A 22,132-nucleotide genomic window follows, 5' to 3' on the forward strand; every position below is an offset into this window, starting at 1 on the left:
ATTTTGCTTGGCGTTAAAAGGCTTCGTAATGTTCTTCTGTGACCTCTGCAGTGGTCCACCCCACCTTCCCAGGGAACGGCTTCAGTCCTGCAGGAACGTGCACCGCCGGCTGAAACATCCCTGTCTACGTCAGGCCAGCGAACCTGTCTTATTAGGTTTAGGGTGATGCGTGTCAGTAAGATGACACTGTTCCCTCTATGGTTTTCAGACTGCAATTTGCTTTTTGACTGCCCACGTTGACTAGATGGAAGATGGCAGATCCCAACAGTGCACTGCGGGAAGATGATTTTTAGGCTGAGCTCACAAAACACGGCTGTGGTACAGAGGCAGAACAGCACAATTCAATTAGGATGTGTACTACCACAGCCCGCTCCTAACTGCTCTAGAGCCGCAAGCCAAACTGTAATCATGAAAGGTTTTATAAGCCATCACTCTCCCCTTTAGTCAGGCTGGGCTGCTGAGACTGCCTCCACGACCTCCAGAGGCTCGGGATTATAATCAGGAATCGTTCACTGTATATATCATGCCAGTTCTGCATCCCCAGCCTTTCAAAGTTAACAAGGCTGCATCCCACTCAGGGGAGCCACGAGTTCTCGGCACTGACATTTGTGAAATATTGCTTGGAACAAAGCCCAGGAGGCACTTGTACAGATTAATAGCAGAGGTTAAGCCCACCGTCCACTTTGACACGGGCTGGCAGAGCTCGCAAGGGGAGCCATGCTGGAAGCAAAGTTTAGGGAGAGCTATAGGACAACTTGGCTATTATTAAAACAAATATGGCTTGGGTTTTATTTACAGCCAAGAAAGAAATGTTTTCTTCTCAAATACTCAACAAACATTCAAAAACAGCATGTGATATTTACAGTTCATATTAGATTTTTAGTACAGGAAACGGTAGACGCCAAGAGTCCTTTGGAACTATCCTCATTAATATTATGACTTTGGAAAGAGAATGCAAAGAGCTCTAAATAAAGACAAAGCCACATGGTCAAGATGTGGTCCAACAGAGACGCCCCTTACCGTGCTTGAACACTCCAATCAGGAGGGACTTATCAGCTTCCTTACCCCACCAATCTGTGGGGACTTCCGCGTGGAAAGGCTCAGGTATCCACACATCAGCTTCACTACAAAGACAACCGTTTACGTGATATTTAAAACAAATCCCAGTATTAAAAAAGAACGCCAAGGGACGAACGCAACCCGCGCCCCCTTCCCACAAGCACCTGAGCATCGTGAGGTGGGGCTGGGGGCGGCGTAAGCAAAGGTTAAAAGAAAGGGCAGAAGTCGGCCACGTCCTAGCAGGACCAGAGGTGAACTTTACCACGCAGGGCCCCATTTTTTAAAGGTCAGCTCGGAACACCGGTCGTTTAGTGCACACCTTTTCGTACATCCACACATACATACGAACAGGCTTTTCCCGATTCTCATCACGTCCCCAGGCTGGTAGGGCAAACAACTGCTCTTGAGATGCAAAAAGGGAGAGGCGCCACTGACGGCTGACGGAGGTTCGGGGCGCGCTCCGTGCTCTGTTCTGACCGCCCGGATCATCGCCGAGAGGAACGGGGTGAACGTGGGCTCACACCAACCTTGAGTCGGCGCCCTCTAGGATCTTCTCCGCCTGGTCTCCTATCACTTCTTGTCTCAGGTAGTACAGCATGCGGACACGCAGCAGGACCCTGGAGAGGAAGACGGGGGCGGGGGGAGAAGTTCTCAACTTCTGGACTGTTTGCCAACAGCGGCTCCTGGCAGCTGCTGGTGTTCATCCATCATCCTGCCAAGGCTGATTAGCCATGCTGTATGGTAGGCTTGAAGCGTGACAGATGGTGGCACATAATCACCTCTGCGTGGTGCTTTCTGCTAGCTTCCAGCAGGCCTGCCTGGCAACCGCTTCCCCCTGCACAGAGAGGGCCGGAGCTCAGCCCGGCCCGGGCACACTTCGTGGAGTCTACCTAGCGCAGCTTGTGAAGTTTAGACACGTAGCCCACCGCTGCCTCTGAAGTATCGAAGCGAGTTTGTAAACAACGGAGCAGATGGCTTTCAGTAACTGTTCTGCTTCATTATCTCATAAAACTTCCTCAGCTGCTGCCTTAATACCATTTTTGGAAGCACATCAGAAGTTGTAGGAATAAACGAGATATAAAATCTGGTTTTACTACCTTACAATAAACCCTCAATATGGAATGTCAGGTTTTTCAGATTATACAACTTTGCTTCCGAGAAAGGAAGATGGTGGTGGCAGTGGATCCTTACGTTTCCCCCTTAAGGAACAGCAACCGTTTTTTATTCCTTCTAGCTTATATTACCTGGAAGCCTAAGTTATATATAGCTTAACAAGTAATAATAAAACATCACAAAGGAGATTAAAATGTGTCCAGTTCACTGAAGTTCCTAGTCATTTTCAAGGAATCAGTTTTTAAAAACTCATGGAATTCTAGGAACCAGACTTTTGATCTCGCTTGGATTTCCTCAATGGCGTACACCTAATTCTCTCAATAATGCCCACCTGGTAAATCCCCAAGGCCTGTCTACTCCAAGTCTAGCATCTCCTGCTGGACAGCCCCCACTGTGCATTCAGGACTCATATCTGAAGACTACCTCCTTGGCCATGAGTAGATAACACCAAGTGCTACTCCCCTAGCTGGATAATCCCATCATACACTTGCAGAACACTTTACAACCCATGTATCACACTGACTAACACTAGCTTATTTGATCTTTACAATAACTCTATAACGAAGTGGAGCAAGTCACAATTTCCATTTTCACAAACGTGAAAACTGAGGCCAACAGAGGGCAAATGACATATCCAAGGTCACAGGGTCACCTTGAGCATGGACCACTCAGAATTAGGCCTTCTGACTCCATCACTTCTTAATGTCTCTAGGGACGTGGCACTTGTCATTGAAAATATCAAAATGACAACTAGGGGCGGCTTCACCACGACAGGCCACTCCCAATCATACACAGATACCCCGTGACCCGCCTTCTTCTCCACCAACAGGCTGCTCCTGGCCAACCTGGGTTCTTAGCGGGCAAAGCGTGAGGCTGTAAATACCTGAATGCACTCTCCAAAGTAAGCGACCTTTCTGGATAATTCGTTTTTATTTTTTAAGATTTCTTTCTTTTGATAAGATTAAAAATTGGCTGTGCCACACTGAACCAGCAGAAGAAAAGTGACAGTGCAGGCCCCCATGGCTGGCACAAGAAGAACCTGCACACCAGATCTCCTTACAGAGGATGCTTGGCAAGGGGATGCCCTCCACCTTTAGCTGGATCCTCTTTTATTCACCAAAACTCGGTGCGGCAGCAGTGATCCGGACGGTTTCTCTCCCTTCGGTAGAAGACAAAGTTTTCTACCTCATGAGGAATTTTAGTTTTGTGGAGACTTTTACGAACGAACTGTGAATGTCACCTTTATTCTAGAGGAAAAAATTCAAACCAATGCACTGGCCAGCTGAGTGGCCTGGCAGGATAACGGGGTGATGGGAGGTGGCCTCTGACCCTAAGGAGCTTGCACGTGGTGAGTCAGACAGACAGGACTCCTAACAAGTCCCCAGACCTCATTCTCATTTCAGCGGCTATCCCACTGGTGCCCGTTTTCTGGACCAGCATCTGGGCCGGGAGCACGTGTGCACTGAACTGTCCTACCCGCTTTTCGTCTCCTTCAACTTGAGACAGTTCCTGTCTTTGTCTCTTGAAACTTTTTTTTTTTTTTTTTTTTTTTTGCGGTACGCGGGCCTCTCACCGCTGTGGCCTCTCCCGCTGCGGAGCACAGGCTCCAGATGCACAGGCTCAGCGGCCATGGTTCACGGGCCCAGCCACTCCGCGACATGTGGCATCTTCCCGGACCGGGGCACGAACCCGTGTCCCCTGCATCGGCAGGCGGACTCTCAACCACTGTGCCAGCAGGGAAGCCCTGTCTCTTGAAACTTTTGAAGAGGACTGGCCAGCTATTTTCCAGGAGGTCCCTCAATTTGGGTCTCATTTTCTCTCTGACTGCTCATCCCAGAGAGGAGATGGAAGAGGCACTGCCAGTTCTTCTCCTGAGACCCAGGGGAAGATGTGAAGAACACTAGTTACATCTCACGTACTAACTGGGCCGCGTACCCTGCAGAAGTCTGTTACTGACATCAGAGTGGGGAATTAAAACCGCCACCATGACACTGGGGTCCAGGAAGAGGAGCCGTTGTTCCCACACTAAACCCCTTCACTTACAGTTTGTCTGAATCCAGAGTTCGGAAGGTTATGGACCCCAAGTTCACATAAACCACAAAGAAACAGAAGTTTTCTAATAGCTCTAGGCAGGGCAGGACTTTAGGGAGAACCATTATGCTAGGGCAGTAACAGCAGTTTCTGAGGTGCCAAAAGGGTTTGAGGTAATGGTTTTGAAGACTCAGAAGGGAAAAATTTTGTCGGTCAAAATCCAGCAATGATGATCAAAGCGAGTCCCTGAAGGCACCACTGCATTTAAAAAGGGACGAGAACCACAAGTCAGTGCGACCCAGGAGTAGCAGATGTTCTCCAGGAATTATTTCACTGAGGTTTTCGACAACCCTGAGGGGAGGCAGGGTTCCGAGGGGAGGCAGGGTTCCGAGATGGGCAGGGCTGCTCGGAAGCAAAGGTGCTCGCTGCCCCTTAACTAGCTGAGGGACCTTAAGCACCCGAGACTTGGTGTCCTTGCCAGGTAAATGGGGATGAAAGAGCACGACTTATCTTAGACAACTCAAAACACATAATCCATAGGAAGCGCTTGGCGTGCTGCCAGTATTAGGTGCTCAGACTTTTGCTGCTACGATTTCTAAGAGAGATAGACATTTATTTAAGCTCTATTTGACGAATACAGAAAGTGGGTCTTTGAGAGGTCAAGGAGCTTGCCCCAGGTCGCCCAAAGCCAGGAAGGGGAGCGCTGTGCAGCGGTAGTGCTGCCTGAGCCCAGATACCGAACATGCACGCTCGGAGGACGGAAGGAATCAACACATGTGGATGCTGGTGTGATGTGTCGGCAGCTCACAGAGCTCCAAGCGATGAAAGGAATTCAGACCTAGTATCCTTCAATTATATATAATCAGGTTCTGGAAGTAAAGATAAGGAATATGATTCTAAGCTCAGAGGTAAGAAGAAAGGACCCAGTAACTGAGGCATTATGAAGCAAAAAATACCATGTGAACTCCGCCGTTGCTCGACTGAAAGCAGTCAGTTGAAGGCGGGATCATATAAAGTTAACCATAATCCTCTAATACACATCGGTGAAAACTCAGTTATCCACAACGTCCATAGCAGCATCATTCACAACAGTCAAAAGGTATCAGCCAACCCAAGTGCCCACTGATGGATGGATGGATGGATAAACAAATGTGGTCTATACGTACAATGGAATATGGCTCGGCCATAAAAAGGAACGAAAATCTGGCACAAGCTACAACACGGATGAACCTTGAAAACATTGGGCTAAGTAAAATAAACCAGATACAGCAAGGCAAATATTATATGATTCCACTTATGAGGTACCTAGAATAGGCAAATTCACAGAGACAGAAGGTAGAATGGTGTGGTTGCCAGGGGCTTCGGGGGGAGAGATCATTTAATAGGTACAGAGTTCATATTAAGGTCACAACAAAAAGAGTTTGGGTATAGACAGTGGTGATGAGGACACAGCAATCTGAGTATAATCACTCCCAGTGAGTTGTTCACTTGCAAATAGTTAAGATAGTAAAACTGTGTCATGCGTCTTTTACCACCCCCCCAAAAAAAAAATCAGTTGCCTAAAGGCAGGCTGCCACGTGACTTGGCATCATGTTTCAAGAAAAACAATAAAGTTGTACCAACACAGTAAATATGGTATAATAGCCTTACTGATATATATCTAGTATATACATCTACTTAAACACATGCATGTTTAAGGAGAAGAAGCGTCGCCAGCTCCCCACGACCGCCCTCCCTGACGTACTTGTTGCAGTGGTGCTTCAGGTGCTTCTTGTAGCTGTCCTCCTGGAACAGGGCATCTGGGTTGCAGCCGGCCAGCCAGTCAGCGTCCTGCACCACTGGATGCGAGCTCTGGGCTTTCACCTTTTTGCCCTTTCGCCCCCTGGGCACCGGGGCTGATAAACCTACAAGCAGAGTAGTCATGATAACCATAGCAACAGAAGCTCTCCACGACCCCGGTTATGGCGTCAGGGTCAGGAATCTCCGTGCAAGGCAGGGACACACGGGGTCTGGGACACGTCCCGAGCGTCCCCGACAGCTCCCTGGGACCCCACCGCACGAGGCGCGACGCCGACCCACCGGAATGGTTGACCAGGGCTCGCGTCTGGCCATCGGCTGTGGGCGTGATCAGATCCCAGATGAAGCTCTTGATGTTCTCGTCCCCCCGGTAGTGGTTGAGGCAGTACACGAGGATAGTCCTGCAGATGGTTTCCACGTCCTGCTCGCTGAGCGGACGCTTGTAGCGGCCATGGGAAAGGATGTCTGTCCAGCGCCCCCAGCTGCAAAGCAAACATTCACATGCAGACGGTGCCTCTGGGTTTAGACGTGCGGCTTTGGTTTCATGGTCAGGTGGCAGTGTTAGGAGAGCCTGGGTCAAAACTAGCGACATGTGACATCAGGTTATCGTGAGGCAATCCAGGGCGCTGTTAGCACCCGGCCGCGTGTTCACTGCGCCGTCGGGCAGGGGCTGACACAGGCCTTCCCAGCTGAGACCTGGAAACCCCCTGCTCCCCTTCACGTGGGCATGGCTCGTACTTTCCGCAGCTGACCCACCGTTTGAGATGGAAGGTGACGGGAATGACTACTCCCAATCACGGGTGCACGCGGGTAAAGGTGCAGCTGCACCTATTCACCTCCAAGGGACGCCCTGATAATTAGTGAGAGGCCATGAAAGGTCTCCCTTTGAGACAGGGGTGCTAGGTGCCAAGTATAAGAGCGCTCCTAAGTCCTTGTGTGAAACGGGGGGAGAGAGGACCGTGGACAGACCTACGCGTGCAGTGCACAGGCAGACGCTGCGTGAGCGTGCCCTCCCCGGGTTCCAGGCGCTCAGGGCAGGAACCAGCCTCCACGCGAGGGGCACAGTTCGCCCCACGGCCCCGCCTGGTCCTCCCAGCTTCAGAGAAGTTTCCCCAGTTCCTCAAATCGCCTTCGGACACACGGCTCTTTCTGCTGGGAACTGTCTCCTCCTCCCTGCCCGACGACGTCCCACCCTCCCTCTTACCCCAGCTAATTCATGATATCCATTCACGCGCCTCCTTTGATTCCCCACCCCCCCACAGCGGGCAGACAGCCCCGAGCTGCATCTTAGAGAGGACGTGCCTCTGCCCCACTGGCATGTGAGTACCTGTGCAGCTTTACCAGTTTACTGCCCTTTCTGCTGGTTCACCTGCCTGCCCACCTGCCCCCCGGGTAACCACCTGCTCACAGCCCTGTCCTAGCACAGTGCCCTGCAGGTGGTAGGTGTCCAACACACCTGATGCCCATGGGAGGCGGGAAGGGCGTTACTGAAAGCATACTGCTTACCTTCAGCAGTTATTAACGTTCCGTTTCTAAACTTAGCAGCAACATTCTCAACTTTGATCATTAGGGTGAAACATGGAAGTAGGGGAAGCAGCAAAGGGCTCGGTAGCTAGGGGTGGGCAGGAAAGAATGCCCGGCTTGCAGAGATGATGACGAGAGGTGACACAGCTGCCGAGACAGAGGACCGGCTGCAGTGGAACCTCCTTTACTGCATAAGCAGCCACTGACCCAGCACTCACCGTGGCTACGGGCCCCGCACTCTGCCCCGAGGACACGAAGAGGGAGCCCTGGTCCTCATGGAGCCCTTCACCAGGGCTCCAGCAGGAGAGGCTATCACCTGACATGCCGAGTGTGACAGCAAGTGCAGGGAGACCCTCTGGGGCAGGTGCTGAGGTGATGCCTGCTCAGAGGTCAAGGGCAGGAGATGGTGGGCGGGCAGGGCTGCACGTGGAAACAGAGGGAGCAGCGCACACCGCAGGAGAAGAAGCCTCTGTCCCAACAGCAGCCCGGGGTGCCCGCGGAAAGGACCCACGAGACAGACAAGGGCCAGGTAGGAGCCCTGTCTGCCACGTTGGCAGAATGTTTGTGTTTCTTCTGAAACTAATGCTGATCCATCGGAAGAAAAAAAATCACAGAGCAGATGTCGCCAGATCTATAGAAATATCGTTTTGGCGGCAGCTTTTTCACTTGAGCGGCATTCGCCTGCAGTCCCGCCATGTGCCAGAGCAGGCGTATTTACGGATCCAGATGCGCACCGAGCACCTGCCTTTCAGAGCCCTGTGTGGGTGGCCGGAGGGTCAGACATGGGTCAGATGTGGATCTTGTGGTCCAGTAGGAGAAACACGACCCATTCAGAGAGCTGAAATGACCGCCATTTATGTTTCAGATGACTTGGAAGAGCTATACAAGTTGAGACGATTGCCTTTAACAAGTTTTTGTAATGGAAAAATAATGAAAGATTACCATAGTGGTAAACTTTATGTGAAGGTACACTAGGAAAAGAGGTTGTTATTCTGAGACTTTGTTCTGAGTTATTAATGATTAGCAAGTCAATTTGGATCTGACATAATTCCTTAAGGGGCAAAAACCCCCTTTGAATCCGTGAGGATCTGCACGGCTTACAGCTCTTTAACCAAGAGGCCCCAGGCCTGCCTGGGTTGCGTCAAAGGCATCTGCTACGGGGAGTCACAGAAATCCAAACACAAATAGGGTTTTCCTCCGCCACTTGGAATTCTAACCATTTTTCGAATAAAAGTCCATCTCTCACATGAGCCTGACTCACCCATAGACAAGCAGGTTCTTCTCTACTCTGAAGCACTCGCTCCTGGCATAGCCCTGGGACCTGTCCTGCGGCCGCCGTGGCTTCGTGCAGGGCTTCTCTTCAGAATCGCTCTCCAGGTCTGAAAATTCCATCAGCTCGTCCTCCTTCACTGCACTGTACAGCCTGGTTTGCTTCCTCACTCTTGGAGTGTCAATAACCAGGTTGTTCTGAAAGACAGCAGATACATTGGAAACTTCTGGAAAAGCAACCCCTGGGGGGAGATCAGGCAGGCTGTGAAGGGGCCTCTCACTCACCCTCCCGTTTAAGGCATCAATGTCCAATTCCGCCTTCTTAGCCCACTTTTGCCAGAAATTTGGATCATCCAAGGAAATATCTGTCCTGTTTCCAGATGCAACAAAACTGGCCTAAAAGGGGAAAACGCACGCATTACTTTGAGATGCTTTTCTCAGTGGCAAAATGCAAAGCAGTTTTCACATATTCATTCACTCGAACATGGACCCATCCTTCTACCGTGAGCCAGAGGCTGTGGCCCATGGGACTGGGATGAAGGACTGTCCCTCAGGCAGATCACTGTCCAGGGGTTGATAAAAGATGATAAAATAAAAGATGACAGCACAGCATAGTAAATGACAGGCAGCAAAGGTACGTACAGGTGTAGCCGATATACAGAGAGGAGCCCTAACCAGGCTCAGGATGGGTGCGGGTACAGGGAGGGCACTGCTGGGCGGAGAGAACAGGCCCTCCAGAATACGTCTGCCTGGACCAGAGTGTTAAAAGCCCACAGAACAGCAAAGCACGTGGAAACGCTCAGCGCGGGGCATGTGCAAAGGCACAGAGAAGAAAGGTGATCACGTCGTACGGCTGGGGATTTGGGTGGTCAGGGGAGTGTAGTCCAAGGTCAAGTTGGTGAGGAGGCAGAAGCCGGGTCAAGCAGGGCCTTGCATGTCCTGTTAACAGAGTCTGAACTCCATCCTGAGGTAGTGGGGAACTCTTTGAAGATGGGAATAATCTCAAGAGGTATGCGACCATATCCAAAGTCACCTGCCAGAGGGACCACAGCGGTGTCCTGGAGCAGGGAGGGCAGAACAAAGAGGACAGGCTGCGGCCATAGTTTAGGGAGGAACAGTGAAGACCGGCAGAAATGAAGAAAAGGATACAGCCTAGAAGGCAGTCTTTAAGAGGTAAAATTAAAGGCGTTGGAATCTGAGTGGATGTGAAGCCTGAAGGACGAGGAAGCCAGGAAAACCTCAGCACCCAACTCTGGCATCTGAAAGGTGTGGCTCAGGTGTAAAAACAGGGGCGTGTGCGTGTGTGTACATGCACACGCGTGCAAACAGAGGGTGGAGGGACAGGGATGATTAATCTGCTTTGGTACCTACTGAATCTGAGGTGCCTGTGAGGATGGAGGAAAGAACCTGAAAAGAGGCTGAAAGATGTGAGCGAGAAGGTGTTGGGTCACAGAGCCCAGAGGAGGAGAGCCTTTCAAGACTGGAGTAGCTGGGACAAGTGGAGTAGCTGGGACAACTGAAGTAGCTGAAGTAACTGGATATCTACAGGCAAAAGGAGGGAGCTGGACCTCTGTCTCACATCACACACAAAAATTCACTCAACAGGGATCAGAGACATAAAGTTAAGAGTGAAAACTATAAAACTCTTAGAAGAAAACACAGGAGCAAATCTCTGTGACCTAAGGTTAAACAATGAACCAAAAGCACAAACAATAAAAGAGAAAATGGGTGGGCTTCTTAAAATTAAACACCATTAGGAAAAGACTAGGGGAAATATTTGCAAATTGTATTATCTGATGAGAAACTTTTATCTGGAATTCTTAAAGTTCAATAAAAAAGACAACTCACTCAAAAGAGTTCAGAGTTGTTCAAAAGATTTGAATAGACATTTCTCCAAAGATGTGATATATATATATATATATATATATATATAGCCAATAAGAACATGAATAGATGCTAAACAGCAGCAGAGAAACGCAGATCGGACCAGAGTGGGCTACCACTTCACACCCAGTAACAGGACGATAATCAAAAAGTCAGACAACGAAAAGCGTTGGTGAGGATGCAGAGAGATTAGAACCCTAAACACTGCTAGTAGGAAGGGAAAATGGCATAGTCACTTTAGAGAACAGTCTGGCAGTTCCTCAAACGATTAAACACAGAGTTAACATACGACCCAGTAATGCCACTCCCGGTATATATGCAAGAGAAATGAAAACATATGTCCACAAAAAACTTGTTCACAGGTGTCTGTAACAACAGTATTCATAATAACCAAAGAATGGAAACAATCCAAATTTCATTATCAGCTAGTGAATGGATCAACAATCAATGTCCATTATCAAGTGGTAAGTGAGGTATAACCATAGAATGGGATATTGTTCAGCAATAAAAAGGAATGTCTGATGCGTGCTATAACATGGATAAACCTCAAAAACATGCTGAGTGAGCGAGGCCAGGCACAGAAGACCACACGTTGTATGATTCCACTTACATGAAATGTCCGGAGTAGGCAAACCTCGAGAGACAGAAAGCAGTTGAAGGGTTGCCAGGGCTCAGAGGGGGAGGGGACGGGAGGCGGGGTGGGGGGATTGTTACTGGGGTGATGGAGACGTTCTAAACTTAGATGTGGGGATACTTGTACAAGTCTGTGAATACGGGAAATGCACTCAACGGTACACTTAAAGTAGGGGAATTTTGCGGTAAGTAAATTCCACTTCAATAGAGTTGTTAAAAATGAAAGCGTGGCATTGGGCCTGGGTGTGGATGGGGGAAGCCTCAGAAGGGGTCCTGGGCGGAGGGGATGGAGTGGAGAGGTGAGGGAGGGGTGGAAGCTGGCAGGTGGGAAATTAGCAGAAAGGGAGGCAGGGGAGAGAGCTGCGTAGATAACGCTCGCGTGGCTCTTCGCTGCGAAAGAAGAGCTGCGGGCCTGTAGCCAGAGCGGAAAACAGATGGGGTCTTCTTCAGATAGGGGTGAGCTGACTGGTCTGAAGGCTGTCAGGGGTCAGGATCACAGGAAACGGGGGAGAGGGTGACGGAGCAGAGGCTCAAGAAGCAGAGAGGGCGGGGCCGGAACACAGGTAAAGGACGAGCCTGGCGAGGCAGGAAGCGTGGCCGGGACAAGGTGAGGGTGACCCCGAGGCCCGGCACAGAGAAGAGAACCCAAAACACAACGAGTGCTTCGTGCATCGGGGGGGCTCCATCGAGCGGGAGTTAATCACTCATCTCGTAACGTGCAACATAAAGCAGACATTACGTGTGCTTCCCGGGAGCACGTGACACAAACTCTGTTCCGCTGCCACAGAACACCCGCCGCTTGGGATCGATCCGCACCTTAGCAAACGTGGAGCCCTTTCCCTCAGACTCGATGGTGATGGTGTGGGTTCGCCGGAGGAGAATCTGGTCGATATCTTCTTCGCAGAATTTAGACCCTTCGTCCTCCTCATCCATGAGGGCACCATAGGCCCCTTTCCGGAGAAGATCCTCTATTTCTTTCTTGGAAAGCTGCTGTACCTGTTTTAGAGAAATATTTTTAGAATTGTCTGTAGACTGAACAAATGATTCATCTTTCTCAAAGAGGGTAAACCCTAATGACAAGAAATGCTTAAAATATCGAGGCCCAAAGATAATCAGATGCCGGGAAATTTCTCAGTATAAAAGCTAAATACTGGAGCGAGAGTGAATGCACGGTGTGGGCGGCGCGCTTTACCCCGTTGGGAGCATTTTCTCTTCCGCTCATGGACTGCAGGACAGCTTTATCCAGACCGAGCTTCAAGCTAGCTTTGTCGAACATCTCCCTCTCGTAAGAATTCCTTGTAATCAGCCTGTAGATTTTCACAGATTTGCTCTGTCCTATTCTGTGACATCTAGCCTGAGCCTGGAAGAAAAAGGAAATGAATGGCTACCAAAGAAAGAAAAGACTCGACCGTCAGTTATAAGAGCATCTGTTCCAATAAACAGGGGTGCAGTTTAACAGAAGAGGGTTAACACACTAAGAAATTACTGTCACATTATTAATAAATTGATTACTAGTCGGTTCATTTGCCCCAATCACGGGACACTGCCTGAGCGACTACACGATTTTAATTTATTGGTCTGACATAGCAGAATGACTTTCAAAAGTGGGAGAGGGAGGCATTGGGGAGATTTTCTTGCATGTTTACCTGGAGATCATTTTGGGGATTCCAGTCGGAATCAAAGATGATGCAGGTATCAGCAGCAGTAAGATTAATGCCTAAACCTCCTGCCCTTGTACACAGGAGGAAAACAAACCTATCAGAGTCAGGTTTGGAGAACCTGTCGATAGCTGCCTGGCGGAGGTTCCCTCTGACCCGGCCGTCGATCCTTTCGTACGGGTACCTAGAAAATGTCAGTGTTAACAAGGAGGCCTGACGAACGGCCAAAATACATTTTTCCTTTTTTGATGTTTTAAAGAAAGTACTATAATATGGGATATGTATTAACAGGATGGTATTATTTATCAGAAATAATTTCAGAGCAAATAGGTGTTGTTGTAGTTTTTCATACAACTGGTCGAATGCCCCAAAGATTAAAGTTCCTGCTGCTTCCTCTCGAGTGTCTGAAAAGGGCCGACACCTCCAACAGTGAAACAACAAACAATTTCAATTTTCGGTAAGAACTGTTCTCCCCTAGCCAAAGGAAAGAACCGGAAAGCAGAACTGCCCACAAAAGCACGTGTCGCATGGAATAGCCGTCATGCCCATCTATAGCTTTTAAAAAGAGGTGTGACATGTCTCCTACTCCGTCCCCTTTACTATAAACGCCACTTCAAGGGACTTCCCTGGCGGTCCGGTGGTTAAGACTCCGAGCTTCCACTGCAGGGGGGCACGGGTTCGATCCCTAGTCAGGGGGCTAAGGTCCCACACGCCGTGCCGTAGAGCCAAAAAAATTATAAAAAAAAAAAAACAACCCCCACCCCACCATGCCACTTGGAGGTGAAGCGCATGGAGCCCCGTCTTCTGACCCCAGCTCGCCACCCCGGTGCGCGGCCCTCACCGTCTCTGAATGAGGTAGTCTTCCAGGATGTCCAGGCAGCGCACCATCTGGGAGAAGATGAGCACCCTGTGGCCGCCGGCCTTCAGCTTCGGCAGCAGCTTGTCAATCAGCACGAGCTTCCCAGCAGCCTGGATCATCGCCTGGAGCTGAAAATCTGGAGAGTCGGCATTGTGTGTTTCTTTAAACTCTTCCAAAATCTTCTCTTCAGCACCTGCAGAGATTGGAGAGCATAACGGGAACGCTGGAATATTCTGTTACGGTACGGAATACTGTTTTTAGTAGTAAGAACAGTGAACCTGCTTTCGAAACCCACTGCAAACTGTAAGGGCCGGGAGGCCGCACTCGTGTTTATGAACACACATCCGTCCACCGGCTCCAAGGAGGGTCTACACAGAACCGTGGAAGTACAGAAGGGATCAAAGTTTTAAGCGCAGCACATTTAGGCGTTTGTGGTGGTGGGGGGGGAACCCCCCACATTTTCCAACAAACAAATGTTTGCTGTCTGTAGAAACTGAATTTCAACAACAGACTGTCACGCCAGAAGTGGCAGAAACAAGCCAAGGGCCAGATACCTACAGAAAACCTGGAACCTAAAATGCTAAAGAAGGGAAGAACTGTTTACTAGCTGAATATAAACACAAATAACAGGATCTGTTCTGAAACGAAGAGACAAGGGAACAGGGTTCTAACAGTTACGGCGCAAAAGGGCAGACGTCTGTGCATCCAACTGCGCCTTAGTGCAGCCAAAAGGGCTGCGACAACAGGAAGCCCATTTTCCAGGGTCATTTTAGGGATTTCTCAGGGTGCCTGAGCATATCTTTACTGCGGTCTCTGCAGCTCCCTCCACGTTCATTCTCAATTGGTGAGTTCCTAAGGTACAAAACTTCTACCCTGAATTATCCAAAGCTTTAAGAAAACAAAAACCGACCTCTGTTTCATGAAAGACTTCTATACCTAACCCTCTTTTTCTCATCGCCCCACAAGAGACCTCTGCTTTGCTCCAAGACCTGGGTGCATCAGAGAGAAGCCTGGAGAGAGAGGGACCTTCCCAGGGATGGAAGCCCTTCCACCTCCTCCCCTGACCCCAGACGTGCTGGCTCAGGGAGCAGCAGGCTGAGCTTCCTGCAGCCGCTTAAGTGGCTTAACTAGAATTAGGCAGCAGGGGTTCGGCCGCGCTGGCCGGGGGCGGGGGGGGGGGGGGCGGTCAATCAGGGCCGGCAGCTGTGCTCAGCCAGCCCCTCTCCCCTGGGCACAGAGGGGTGGTCACCTATCCTTTGGAAAATACAAACAAAACCATCTAATGGGATTTGTCCTCAGCCTTAAACGGTACCAGGAACTTTAAACTACTCTTCTTACCACTGGTTTTAAACGTAAACGAACTATGCACAGGATGGGGATACGGGACCCTCACAGGGTGTAAAGGTCACGTGAGCTGGGCCACCAGAGCCGTGAGGACAGAACGGTGGCACACAGCAGTGGGTGGGACAGAAGTGCCCTCCATTCCCGTTTTCAGGGCACTCGGGCAAGTTAAGTCATGACACGGTCACACACTGAAACACAGCTTGTTCATTATTAATCAACAAAGGATCTTACTGAGACCAGATTAAAGTCACTAATGCCTGGACCGGGCACTGAGGTCCACGCAAAGTGCATCGCTGCTTCTCAGGAAGGGCCTGGCAGAAAATGCCGGCTGGGTCCAAACTGCTGTCTCTCCCTCCCCCTTCCACATGATAAAACGCTAACGTTCAGGATGTTAATCTAAGTGAAACAAATGGCAAAGGTTTTACTAGGAAAAGGTAAAAACCAAAATGCTGTTGAAGAGAATCGGCAGGAATATTCTTGAATAAAGAATATTCTTGAATAAATACTCTTGCGTCAAGTTGAATGATGTTTTTCAAGGCAAGAAATTTAGAAATCTAGGTTCCGGATTCAGGACAAGAAGGCCCTCAGGAGACAGGAAAAACAGATTTACATCCATATATTACATTAGGTCTTTTCAAAAAGTTTGCTCTTGTTGGATAATATACTACAAGCTCTGCAAGTCAGAAATAGATTTTACTCATAACATCTGGGCGGTTATTTTTTGCTCATATTAGGATTACAGTCCATAATCAAAATACAGCATTTTAGCTTAAGCTAACGGTCGGTGAATCAGCTTTTAAAAATGAAATAATCGTTTTGACAAAATAAACATGTTTGAGTTATTTTAGTAAAAAATTTGAAAATATAAGTTCAGTCTAATTAGTAGAGAAATTTAATCTTTTCATTTTAAATTTATTTATATGACAAAAATAACTTGCCTGCTTTTTCAATACTACCAATGATTTCTCATGTCATCAAAAGTAGCCAGAATTAAAATACACTCTTTCTTATCTGACAGAAGTTCCTCCTGAATTGATCAATTCAGCTCTTTGCCGTGAATTCAGGTTCTTAGAGTGGCAGCCAGTTGACACCAAGAACACTTCACTTAGAGCTATCAGCGAACATAGTTCCTATGTGGTTCCTGTAGCACCGTATTAGGCCCAGAAGAGCTGAAGACAAGAGGGCAGGGAAGGAGCACCTACCTTCTAAGTCATTACAAGGCCGAATTTTCAAGTTCACCAGTTGAAGATTTACCTTGACGCTAGATTTGTAAATATCAAATCAGAAAATGAACTGGAAATAGGTTATGGTAAGCCCAAATACACCGTTGGCACTGCCCTAAAGTCCTGCATTTACATTTAAAAGTGTGTGTGTGTGTGTGTGTGTGTGTGTGTGTGTGTGTGTCAGAGATAACTTGAAGAAGTGTGGAAGTCTGTTCCCTTAAACAGATGGTCACTGTGAGGGCAGGAGCTGCAATGTCACCTGGCTATATTAGCCGCAAACAAACAAGAAATTCTTTTCTTTTTAAATTTTACTTATTTATGGGTCTTCATTGCTGCGTGCTGGCTTTCTCTAGCAGCAGCAAGCAGGGGCTACTCTCGTTGCGGTGCGCGGGCTTCTCATTGCGGTGGCTTCTCTTGTTGCGGAGCACGGGCTCTAGGCGCGCGGGCTTCAGTAGTTGTGGCTCGCGGGCTCAGCAGTTGTGGCGCACGGGCTTAGTTGCTCCGTGGCATGTGGGATCTTCCCGAACCAGGGCTCGAACCCGTGTCCCCTGCATTGGCAGACGGATTCTTAACCACTGAGCCACCAGGGAAGCCCAAGAAACTATTTTCTTTTGCAGATTACCATTTTCTCTCTGAAATTCATTCCATCACGTGAGCTCAGTCTTGTCTTCTTTCTGCCCACGGCTCTCCACCGCCCTCGCCCCACCACCAACAGAGGATGCGTAAGTCGCCCTGAAACATCGGGGCCCCTACCAAGTCTTCAACATCATTTTCACTCTCACATACGGTAACATACAGTTACCTGCTCAACTTTTAGCAAGAAAAACAACTAGCAGCACTTGCCAAGCGTTTATTATGGTCGCCTAACACTGTTCGATGCTCTTAAAAGTCTCAGTACATGTTAGAAACATTTCTCATTTATGTACAGTTTGTGTTCTACAATCACTTCTAATGTTTTTTCCGCTTTGCTGATGTTATCGCTCTCAACCTACACAAACAGTTGCTTCTCTTGTCCACGATCACAGAAATGTTGTGCTTTGTTGAACTGAACTTTCATTTGACTGGGGCTGCTTTGCTCTTTCACAACCAACCCAAATGTCAGTTTAATTTTCAAAACTGAAAGCCTCCTGTAACTGCTCGATAAATGAGCGTGGAGCTGGCATTGGGTCAGTGCTTCTGTCCTTCCTTCTCCAGGCTGTGGATGAGGACAGACAGTCCTGGCCCTGGGTCAACCTCTGAAACACAACCTTTACATAGGTCATCTGGGCAGCTGTAACACCCGGTGCGCCCATGTGTGTATGTTTTTTTACTATAATTTCCCAACGTGAAGGCGTGTAGGGATGCCTGCTTAACAGACACCTTGTAACTTGCTGTCAGGACAGAAAAGCTGACCTCGAGGTGTGACCACTCAGAACAACAGCCACGGATCCACACCTGGGAAGTCCTCAGAACCTCTGCCAACAGGGAATGACACAGGATGACCCTGGAGAGCCGTCAGCCAGGGAGGAGACCTCCGGGCGGTGGTTTGGGGTGGGCTGCCCCCTTCAGAGTGCTCAAGGCACGGGATTAGCATGTAAACCGACAAGGTAAACTGATGGGGACTAGGGCGGATTTCTACCAACCACTGGGGAGACATTCCTTTCCCACACGTCCTGCTACAGCATTTCAGCTTTTGTTAGTGCCTTTTCTCTCCCCTTGGAAGCTACCGTGCCTCATTTTTAAAAAAATTTTTACAGACATTAAATGAAAACGTGTGTGTGTGTCTCTCTCACGTGCGTGTGTCCATGCACCAGAGTTTTACTCATACCATCAACCACCTTCAGCCCCAACTCCATCTCCCCAGCTCAGGACCAGGCTGGTGACACTCGCCACAGTGGCCTCACAGGCTCTTAAACACATGGCAATTAGCAGGCTGGCAGCATTAAAGAGGCAATGATCACACATGATACTCTCTTTAAAGACCAAGCTACAAGCGCAAAGTTTGAACAAGACATCCACTGATGTCACACCACAGCCACGACCTCGTGTGCTACGTCGAGACAGTCCCAGGTGGGGACTACTCTGTCGTCTAGTAACTGCAGCTTCTGGATGTGAGGCGGTCGGTACGTGTGTAGTTACGCAACGGGGAGAGATGAGGAACTCTTTAATTTAGCTGTGCTTGAACCTCATGGAGTGTGATAATGACAAACCTGGCTTTGTTCCTTCTCCCCTGGAAAGGAACCTAACTGAATTGCTGGCCAATTATAATTGCACACAAGCACCCTGATTTAGCTGGCCATCACTTTTCTTTAGCCCATATTAACTCCGGCCTGGACTACAGCAGTCGCCTCCTAGCGGGGCTTTCTGCTTGTATGTCTTTCCCTACTCCCGTCCGTTTTATACCATGTTGCCAGATCAATCATCCTGAATCACATCTCTAATCATTTCCAAGCTTCACCCAAACTCCACGAGCTAGCATCTGGGCTTCCCACAAGGTCCCACTGTGTCTAAGGTTCACTGTCCCACCGTTTCTTACGCGTCCTTTATACTTTGGGCAGGTTCCCCCTTTGTTCTCTTGCCTCCTTCTCTTTGTTCATGGGATTACATCAGCCTAAATGCCCTTTCTTTTTCCAACCCTGACTGGCAAAATCCTTGTCTCAATGCCATCGCTTTCTAACAGCTTTCCTAATCTCAGTCCCTCACAAACTGAAGGTTCTTGTATTCCCCAGAGTATCTTACACATCATAGGCATGAAAGCTTTATTCCTCTAATGATTTTTGGAAGGGTACGATACAGGTTTTTACTCATATCAGTTCATAACACTATCAATTTAGTTAAGAAAACAGGAAAACCATGAAGCATCCGTCAGCACCAGGAACCAACTATTATCAACACTCGAGATAACCTCTCTCTCACTCTTAGAGAAAGGATGCTAGAGGCCTCAAGACTGCAAGAACTTTTCTCCCATCAAAGTCTTGAGACAGCTGACAGCTGCCTCTCACTCCAAAGCTGCTCTTTAACTTCTCTGACCTAAACACACACACATACAGAGCAGGGAAACCTCAATCAGGGGCTAATTTCTCTTTAACTGTTACCATGTTTGATGACTTCTAGCCACCAAGCAGCAACACCTCCCTTCAAGGGGTGAGATGCAGACACAGGAGAGGTGCGTGGAGGTCCTGCTTCAGGGATCGGCGGGGACAACAGTTCTGCACCCTCGGCTACAGAGAAGGAGGCTTTGTGAAGAATAGGAAGGTGATGAAACCCACACTGGGATGATCATGAACCGTAAAATCATCAGTCTGGAGGGAGAAAAGGATTTCTGGGGTTTGGACAATTACTGAAACAAGGTGCCAGGCGGGCAGCTTACCGTTAATAAGGTAGGGATGATTGCAGCACTTCCGTAATTCCATCATAGTGTTTAAAAGGTTGGGGACGTTAGCTTGACCACCACCTTTGGAAAGAAACGTAAAATTCTTCTCAAGGATGGCTCGGTAATATTTCTTCTGAATGTTTGTTAGCTCGACTTCGATGATCGTTTCTTCCTTGGGGGCCAAGTTCTTTTCCACGTCCTCTTTGAGACGTCTCAACATCATTGGCTTTAGAATAGCCTGGAGTTTTTGCACCTAAAAAAGGACCTCAAGTAAATACCGGTATCATGACTTGCTTGCATGGTATAACATATACTAACATGAAAAACCACAATTCTCGTATTTATTTACCATTCATTTTCATTTGTCAAAGCCCAGGAAGGGTATGGAAGCACTGATCTTACATTACAGGTGTCATAACAGAGTGCATAAAGGTTGCGTGGCCAATTTCCGATGGGCTACTTCGTTTGCCCAGGAGTCCTGAACAGCCAGGAGGCTTGAACGGTACAACACAGCAGGAAAGAACCCCACTTAATTCTGTTAGTTTTCCCTTCTGTTTGTCTTAAGCCTTTGTGATGATGAGGAAGGAAGAGACAATGTCATGGGAGTGCCACACTTCAATTCTCTTCCTTTCTAGAAAGAGCTGATAGAAAGCGTGAGGAAGACAAGGAGCTGTCCGGTCCCTGCACCAATGAGCATGCAGCATGCAGGGACGTCCCCCTCTGTTCTTTTCTGTTGACTGGCAATAGGATACTGCACACCCGACAGCTCTTATTTTAAGAAAAGCAAAACAAAACAAAACAGACTCCACTTTGAACTAAGCTAAGAGGTTTTAGACAGTAAGTTAGGGAAGGGGGCACATGAAGACCAAGATTTCAAGCGTATCTCCATGTTTATCTCAAATACAGCCTAATAACCAACACCAACATAACTCTCACGATGTACGAAATAACCGACCACTTTTCATATGCAATACCGTATTTATTTCTCACAGAAATCCTGCAAGGTAGTTTGGACCCACGTTTCTAAATGAACATATGTAGACTCAAGAAAAGTAAGCAATGTGACCAAGTAAGAAATAAGACTAGAACCTCGGAACTCCAGGAGGGAAACGGCTCGACAAATTTCAGCAGCTTCTGACACTACACCCGAAAGCATACATGGCAAAACCACCAAAATCAATAGCACAGCGGCTGAAAAGTACATGAACAGTTATGGAACCTCTCTCTGAGTCTCGACAGCGCTTCCGGAGGGCAAAGGGACAAACAAACCAATCAGAACACCACCTTAACGAAGACTCAGAATGTCCAAGGAAAGGGGGTGTAAAGCTCACCCGTCTACTGAGGTTGGCTGGGGGCGGGGGGGAATGGATATAATTTACATTTTTAAATGGTTGAATCTTAACGCTCTGCCCTTTCGGGGGTTAATCTTCAATTACGTGACTGAAATACAAAGGAGGCTTGGTCAGTACCTGTTCTTCGGTTTTCAGATCACCGAATTCTTGCATAAAGGTGGTTTCCGAAGGGAATCGACCTGGTTCCAAGAAGTGAAGCAAGCTGAAGAGCTCTTCCACGGTGTTCTGGAGCGGGGTCCCTGTCAGCAGCACTTTGTGTTCCTACAGGGGTGCGAGGAGAGCAACTGAGCAGATCATAACAAAGCGCATCTCTTAACACCAAAGCCTCTCTCGACACAGGCATTTTCCGACTTCCACTCAGGAACGCTGAAATTCAGCACCCGCCCTGCGTAAAATACAGGAGTTAGATCCGAAGGCGGAGATGCGAGAAATGTGGTCCTGCTTCAGATAGACTCCCGGACCCCGTAAACGTGTCTTGCCATTTTGTTTTTTCCTGGGATTTTTAGGTCCCAGGAAACATTCTGGTGCTGTGGCTTCGCAGGTCCCCTACATCTTGAGGCTTCTCTCCCCACCAAAGTTTAAGCTTTTTCCTCAAATCCCTAGGCTCAGACAAAGCTCGCATGCTTCTCTCTGCTCTCCACACCGACAGGGCTCTCCCCTCCCCGTCTACTTCCTGCATGACTCACTTCAGAGACAAAAGAAGGTCTTCCACAGGCAACAGCACATGAAAAACTATTTTTTTCTGCAAACATTTCAAACTAGCAAAGAGGTCAGCTTGGTTTTAAATACCACAATCACTTTTTTGTTTTTTTTGGTAAACAGATGCTATTTCTAACTTTGTCTCCTTGAACCAAGGTACGTATTTCTTTAAGGCAATTCTTCCTGTTTACGAGCTCTTTCTCCAGCTTTCCTTATGCATTTGTACCCTTGTCCTCACACTTCCACGTATCCGACAATGGTGACCAGTCTTAACGACGGTGAATTTATTAATCTGAAGGGCCTTATTATTTTCTACTTTGGCCATCTGGTACACC

At 48.4% G+C, this 22,132-nt stretch overlaps 1 protein-coding gene across 11 annotated transcripts in view; it reads right to left on the reverse strand.

The window, feature by feature from the left end:
* Window positions 1-22,132, reverse strand: part of CHD7 (chromodomain helicase DNA binding protein 7) — a 178,729-nt gene that overhangs the window by 15,698 nt on the left and 140,899 nt on the right. For 7 of the 11 annotated variants that reach the window (XR_016388556.1, XM_089899123.1, XM_089899119.1 and 4 more), the window contains 13 exons: window positions 21,216-21,359; window positions 19,744-19,999; window positions 19,469-19,609; window positions 13,810-14,020; window positions 12,957-13,152; window positions 12,503-12,670; window positions 12,127-12,306; window positions 9,079-9,189; window positions 8,786-8,991; window positions 6,283-6,482; window positions 5,948-6,107; window positions 1,587-1,676; window positions 1,021-1,124 (listed from right to left, as the gene is read on the reverse strand). Coding sequence is in view for 10 of the 11 variants with exons in the window: in XM_089899123.1 (XP_089755249.1) it covers window positions 1,021-1,124; window positions 1,587-1,676; window positions 5,948-6,107; window positions 6,283-6,482; window positions 8,786-8,991; window positions 9,079-9,189; window positions 12,127-12,306; window positions 12,503-12,670; window positions 12,957-13,152; window positions 13,810-14,020; window positions 19,469-19,609; window positions 19,744-19,999; window positions 21,216-21,359 (2,167 nt within the window). In the remaining variant the exon portion in view is untranslated. The remainder of the gene's footprint in view (window positions 1-1,020; window positions 1,125-1,586; window positions 1,677-5,947; window positions 6,108-6,282; window positions 6,483-8,785; window positions 8,992-9,078; window positions 9,190-12,126; window positions 12,307-12,502; window positions 12,671-12,956; window positions 13,153-13,809; window positions 14,021-19,468; window positions 19,610-19,743; window positions 20,000-21,215; window positions 21,360-22,132) is intronic. The other 4 variants (XM_089899122.1, XM_089899121.1, XM_089899120.1 and 1 more) reach the window with 2 other exon arrangements.

Source organism: Delphinapterus leucas, chromosome 17 (assembly GCF_059928025.1).
Source record: "Delphinapterus leucas isolate spDelLeu-1000000601 "Yukka" chromosome 17, BTC_Dleu_Yukka2, whole genome shotgun sequence".
NCBI classification, from domain to species: domain Eukaryota; kingdom Metazoa; phylum Chordata; class Mammalia; order Artiodactyla; family Monodontidae; genus Delphinapterus; species Delphinapterus leucas.